A 6,243-nucleotide genomic window follows, 5' to 3' on the forward strand; every position below is an offset into this window, starting at 1 on the left:
AGTTTTATGTGATTTTCGGTGATGCTTGAGATTGAATTTTAATATGCACTTGGTGGTTATTTTTGTTTAAACACCAAATTGGTTTTAAAATTTCAACTTTGATCATTTTTTTGGTGTATTTTCTGAAGTGAATATCATGTTTAGTTAAGTGAATTGAATGCAAATTGCTTATTCATATTGGTTTTGAATATGAATGATCACATACATAATCACTTCTTCTTTGAAGTTTTTTAGCAATTCAACTTGATTTTCGTCAAGCTTATTGCTTTTTGAACAACGACTGTGTTTATATGATTATTTTTCACTTTTGACATGAATAAGTAGGCTATTTTGATATTCCATTGGTTATTGCCTTTGTGCTAATTTTGATTAAATCTTGCAAATTCATGGCACAGTTGCAATAACCAAGATTTGCGAACTCAATTCACTATAAATTGCTTTGGCCTAAGTTGTCTGTACTTCAATTGCATTTATTCATTCTTTTATTTACTACTTAGGCTTCTTAATTGTGGAAAACCTTACTTTCTCTTGAGCATATTACACTTTTCAACATGTTTTTCTCAATTAAGTGTTTCTTTCCTTTCTTGGCTCTAAATTTTGCATTTTAATTCATCCATCTTCTGCTTTGTTGTGCCAATTACCAGTTCTTCTAAGTTGTATTCTGTTCTTTCTTATTCAGAATGCATTGTAAAGACAAGGAGCCGACTTCTTCATTGGCTCCTGCCACTGTTCGTCCGAGCAATCAGCCGGACACTTTTGTAAATGAAGAGGTCCAAGAACAATACAAGAAGCTGGAGAACAAGGCCTTCCACTATGAGAGGAAACTGAATGTGCCGGATAGATACGCTGATGCTATCCACAGCCGGCTCGATTATTACCAGTGGAGGTTCATAGAACTTGACCCGGTGGAAATTAATGAACACTTGGTGAAAGAGTTCTATGAAAATTTATTGAAAGTGGACGCTGAGACAGTGTTCCTCCAAGGGGTACAGTTAGACACCTCAAATCATGCATTTGAGGCTCTCCTACAGCTTCCGCACATTCCGCCGAGCCGTGATGCTTATCCAAAGATAGCGGCGGATGTGATCAAGGGCAACATATCACTGGACACCGTCCTGAAGAAGATTGGCCAACCTGAGGCCCGATGGCAGTACAGCTCAGAAGAGAAGCAAGTTCCCATCAGTATTGCATGCTCTAATCTTTATGCTGAGGCGAGGATTTGGCAGTAGATCATTGCTGACTACATACTGTCAAGTACTCATGCCACCCATATCAGAGTTCGAGTGGTGGTGCTTCTTTGGGCCATCTTAGAAGGTAAAAAGATTTCTGTTCTACCCCTGATCTGGGAATCGATGTGGAAGGTGAAAAAAAATCAAAAGTTTAACATTCCTTTCCCCTCGATGATTATGAGATTAGCTTTGGCGTCTGGGGTAGAGTGGAGTTCGGATGACCGGATGTCTAGCCTTTCGAATGGCCAACCGTTTTGGCCATTCGGGGAATGGGAGGAGCCGGCACAGAAGAAGAGGAAGACTACTAAGCCGTCATCATCATCAGCACCACTAGCACCTTCAGCTCCTACACCCGCAGCACAGCCCATCTATGAATTGATTCAGGATATTCTTCAGGAGCTCCGCGGCCACGAGCACCGTAGTGAGCATCGTTTTTAGTGGGTAGTGGCGAAGCTTGACGGATGAGACCTTGGACCATCTTCTATAGACACACCTGAGCCCGAGCCCGACCCTGAGTCTGAGCCGGCAACACAGGAGGAGGCAGCTGAGGAGGCAGCTAGAGAGGGTATTGTAGAGCCGACCCGAGATCTGATCATCTACCAGCCACCACGGCACCCACCACCACCAGACGGTACGGCACCCACCACCACCAGACGGTAGAGCCTCACAGAGCTGTTCATCCCCATATCATTTTTCAGGGCGGAGGACCATGCAATTCTTAAGTGTGGGGAAGGATTCGCTACTTTTTGGGTGTAAAATTCTCTTCTAAACACTTTGTTATCCAGTTTATTTTATTTCTTATTATGCTTTTTGTGGATATTTATAGTACTTTGACTTATGCACTATATACTATTACTTTGGTCATTTGTATATATGTTAGTTTGCTTCTAGCTTATTTCTAGTGTTGCATTTTCGTTTTGATATATTGATGCGTGAACATCTTTTCTATCTTTTTCTAGTAAATTTGCATTCAAATTGTTGAGTTTAATCAAGATTTCAATATCTCTTAGCCACTATGGATGCTACTTTGATTTTTGTGCAATTCTATTTATTTTAGGTAGCATTCGAATGGATTTGATGGAGTTTCTGTAGAAAAAGAGAAGAAAGTGAATGATGCTGTCAACTCTGACCTCCTTGCACTCCAATGGGAATAAATTGAGCTACAGAGGTCTAATTGACGTGATTTTAGCAACATTGAAGCTAACTTCCAGAGCTTTCTAATGATATAAAATAGTATACACTTTCTGATGTCATGAAAACTGTCTCTCAATAATTTTCTACCGGCAAGTGCATCGGATTGTCGTCAGGTAAAAACTTACTGTAGAGTGAGGTTGAATCCCACAGGAATTGGTTGGTTGATCAATGTTAATTGGAGAATTGTTCTAGTTGAACCAAATCTGATTTGAAATTGGGATCACAGAATGTAGATTGGTGGAAAACTTAAATTGCAAGAAATTAAATGAACAGAAATTAAATTGCAGAATGTAAGAGCAGAAACTTAAATTGCAAGAAATTAAATGGGAATGGGGATTAAGAATGAAATTAAAAAGTAGAATCTAATGAGAATGGGTAAGATCAGAATAGGGAATTCCGTGGGTTTCAGGAGATATTGAAATCTCCGGATCAAATCATTTTCATCTCTTCATCAATCAATGCATTCATTGACTTTTCTTAGCAATCTTAGATAATTGGATCCCAATGTCTTGGCTCACCAATCTCTCTAAGTATGAACAATTGCCCAATATCTTGATTTAATTGCTCATGGGAAGATTTGAAGTTTGGTCACTGATTATACCACACAAATTCATAGATCAAAGTATTGGTAGGATTAAATGTCACAATATCCATCCAACCCCAATCTAATCGAATGTGAGAAAGTAATTCTAGCATGAATTCCTCGTCCCTCTCTCAAGGATCAGAAGAATTCCAATTATGAATAGCTTCTCTGTCAAGACAACTATCCAATTGAATTAAGATCGAAAGCCTTCTAACAAAATCAAGAGAAAAGATAGAAGAAGAAGATGAAAACTGTTATTGATCCATTGAATTACAATAGAGATCCCTAACCCAATAAAAGGGGTTTAGTTGTTCATAGCTCACAGATTGGAAAACGAAATTGAAGAATACATTGCAAAAAGAAAAAGTGCAGAGAGAAGAAAATTTTGCAGAGTTTCAGTATCAGTCTCTCTGTAAGCCCCCTAACTAACTTAAACTCTAGCTATTTATACACTTCTTCAGTTGATCTTCAAATAATCTCAATTGGGCTTTTGGCCTTTATTGAACTTGATCCAATTGACTCCCATGCTGTTGAGAAGAGATGTGCTTGATTTGCAGAGCTCTGATGCCCACGTTGGAGTCCACATTTGAGGGCCAACGTTGAGTCAAACGTCCTTCAAAGAAAATGGATTTTGGGCATTTTGAGCAATGTTTGACTCAACGTTGGAATGCCAACATTTTCTTATCCACGTGTACGTGTGACATACGCGTGCGTGTGGATGGTACAATTTACCACTTCACGCGTCTGCGCTGCCTATGCATGTGCGTGTTTGGGGATAGAATTCTCATCCACGCGTATGCATGAGTGATGCGTGCACGTGGATGCAAATTCCCCAATTCAGTTTTTGAAGGCTTTTCGAAGATGTTGATCCATCCACGCGTGCGCCTGGATTGCCAAAATTCACGCTCACGCGTACGCGTGCACGTCAATGCGCTTTTTCAAAATCAAGATTTGGAGCTCAGATCACACACGTTGGCATCAACGTTGGCTTGCCAACGCTCCCTCCAACGTTGGCACCAGATAATTATGTAGAACTTTGCTCTGGCCTCCTTCCAACGTTTGAGGCAATGTTGGTGGTCCAACTTTGGCCACCAACATTGTTTCTCCTCCTTCTTTCCATGGCCCTTCTTCAACCTCCTTCCATGCCTTTCTCCACCTATCATCAAGCAATACATGCATCAAAGCCTTGCTAATATCATGAGAGATTGCATCATTCTTAGCACACAAATAATTATGGCATAAATCTTATGAAAAAGCATCAAATTAACTATGTTTGAATGAATCAAGGTGTGTATGAACTTTTACCCAAATGATTGCTTATAGCTCAAGAAAGTGCATAAAACCTACTAAAACAAAAGAAAAAGGATAATGAAACTAGCCTAAGATGCGTTGGCATCACTTTCCTCCCATTTGGTACGGTCAAGGTAGAGCCTAACTTGGAGTTTCTCAAGTTAGGCGCCAGAACATCAAAGCTTGCACGTGAATTCAGCCAAGGTGCCGCCTAACTTGGAGTTTTCCAAGTTAGGCGCCACATGAAGGAGCCAGCATCAATTCCATTCGGCCATGGCAAAGTCTAACTTCACATTTGTGAAGTTAGGCGCCAATACTAGTATTTGCCATGGTCCCCACGCAAAAAGAAGTATTCAAAGATTTTGTTTTATATTTTTTATTAAACTTTATTTTATTTAAAAATAAGAAAAGATATTATTTAGTTTTAGAAAATATATTTTACATTAATTAGGATTAGATATAAAAGGGAAAAGAATCAGCCCTTCGGGCTCTTCTTTCTTCTCTCATACCTCATTTCGCACTTTACAGTTTTTCAGAATCCTTGTTTTCTCTCTGAACCATGAGCAACTAAACCTCTACTGTTAAGGTTAGGAGCTCTGTTTATTCTATGGATTAATACTATTACTTTTCTATTTTAACTCATGTATTAATTTCAATTTCAAGAATTGTTTTCGTTCTTTATCTTATGAATCTGGGTGGAACGGAAGTAAGACCCTTGTTCTAATTGAGTTCTTGTAAAACTTGGAAAAGCTCTTTGCTTAAACAACAGCTTGAAAACAATTTCTCCTAAATTTCTAATTATCTGGACTTAACGGGATACGTGACATATAATCCTCTTATATTTGGATAATTAGGATTTCTGTGGCATATAAACTAGAATTGAACTTAACCCTCTAATTGGAATCAAGTGACCAAGGAATTGACAGTTGATGAAGGTTAGAGGAGACTAAAAAGGTCTAAGGAATTAGGGTTTAGTCAAATACAGTTTGTCATGAATTGAATCTTGCATGATTGAAATATTTGGTAAGAAAAGTTAATCCAGAAAATAAATATATCTGAAACCTTAACTATTTTCTCCCATATTATTCACACCAGTTTACTCTTTGCTTTCTGATTTTCTGAATTTACTGTTAATGCTTTTGAACTCTCAAACTACCATTTTTTGCCTGTCTAACTAAGTAAATCACTCAATCATTGTTGCTTAGTCCATCAATCCTCGTGGGATCAACCCTGATTCACTTGAGGTACTACTTGGTACGACCCGGTACACTTGTCGGTTAGTTTGTGGGTTATAAATTCTGCACCAAGTTTTTGGCGCCGTTGCCGGGGATTGACTGTGATTGACAACTACTCGTTGTTTGATTGCTTAGATTAGATAATTTTTACTTTAATAAATTTTATTTAGTATTATTCATTTTCATTTTTTTTATTTTTCTTTTTCTTTTTTGTTTCCTTTCGTTCACAACACCCACCCCTTGCATTCGTTTTGTTTTTACTTCCTTTTAGTTTAATTTTCATGTTTTTTATATTAGTTTTTAAAAGCCTTTATTTTGTCTTATTCATTTTATTTCACTTTATTTTCGTTGCTTTTTTTTCTTTATTTTATTTCATATTGCTTGGTTCTGTTTGTTGCATACATTTCATTTTTCTTGTTATTTGTTTTATCTGCTTCTTGGTTTGAATTTTCGATTTTTGTATCAATTATTTAATTTTATTTTTTTCTCTTCATTTCTGAAATTAAGTTCGGTGTCACCTAGTTATTTATTTTATTTTTTCTTTTCAAATTTAAAAAAAAATTTAAAATTTTCACTTTAATTTTATTTATAATTTTTGAACTTTTTGCTTTAATTATTTAGTTGTTTTATTTTATTTCTTTACACAGGTTACCTCACTGAGAATTCTCTGCACTCTGACGTAAAGACTCCCACTTTTCTTGTTTTTTGTTTG

At 37.2% G+C, this 6,243-nt stretch overlaps 1 protein-coding gene across 1 annotated transcript; it reads left to right on the forward strand.

The window, feature by feature from the left end:
• The first annotated feature begins 680 nt into the window (after positions 1-680).
• LOC148572081 (uncharacterized) lies at positions 681-1,229 on the forward strand. Its single transcript, XM_088507365.1, has one exon. It carries the CDS (start codon positions 681-683, stop codon positions 1,227-1,229), a length of 549 nt encoding a protein of 182 aa, XP_088363491.1.
• Positions 1,230-6,243: the final 5,014 nt, after the last annotated feature.

Source organism: Arachis ipaensis, chromosome B3 (assembly GCF_059453495.1).
Source record: "Arachis ipaensis isolate K30076 ecotype BB chromosome B3, ASM5945349v1, whole genome shotgun sequence".
Lineage (NCBI taxonomy): Eukaryota > Viridiplantae > Streptophyta > Magnoliopsida > Fabales > Fabaceae > Arachis > Arachis ipaensis.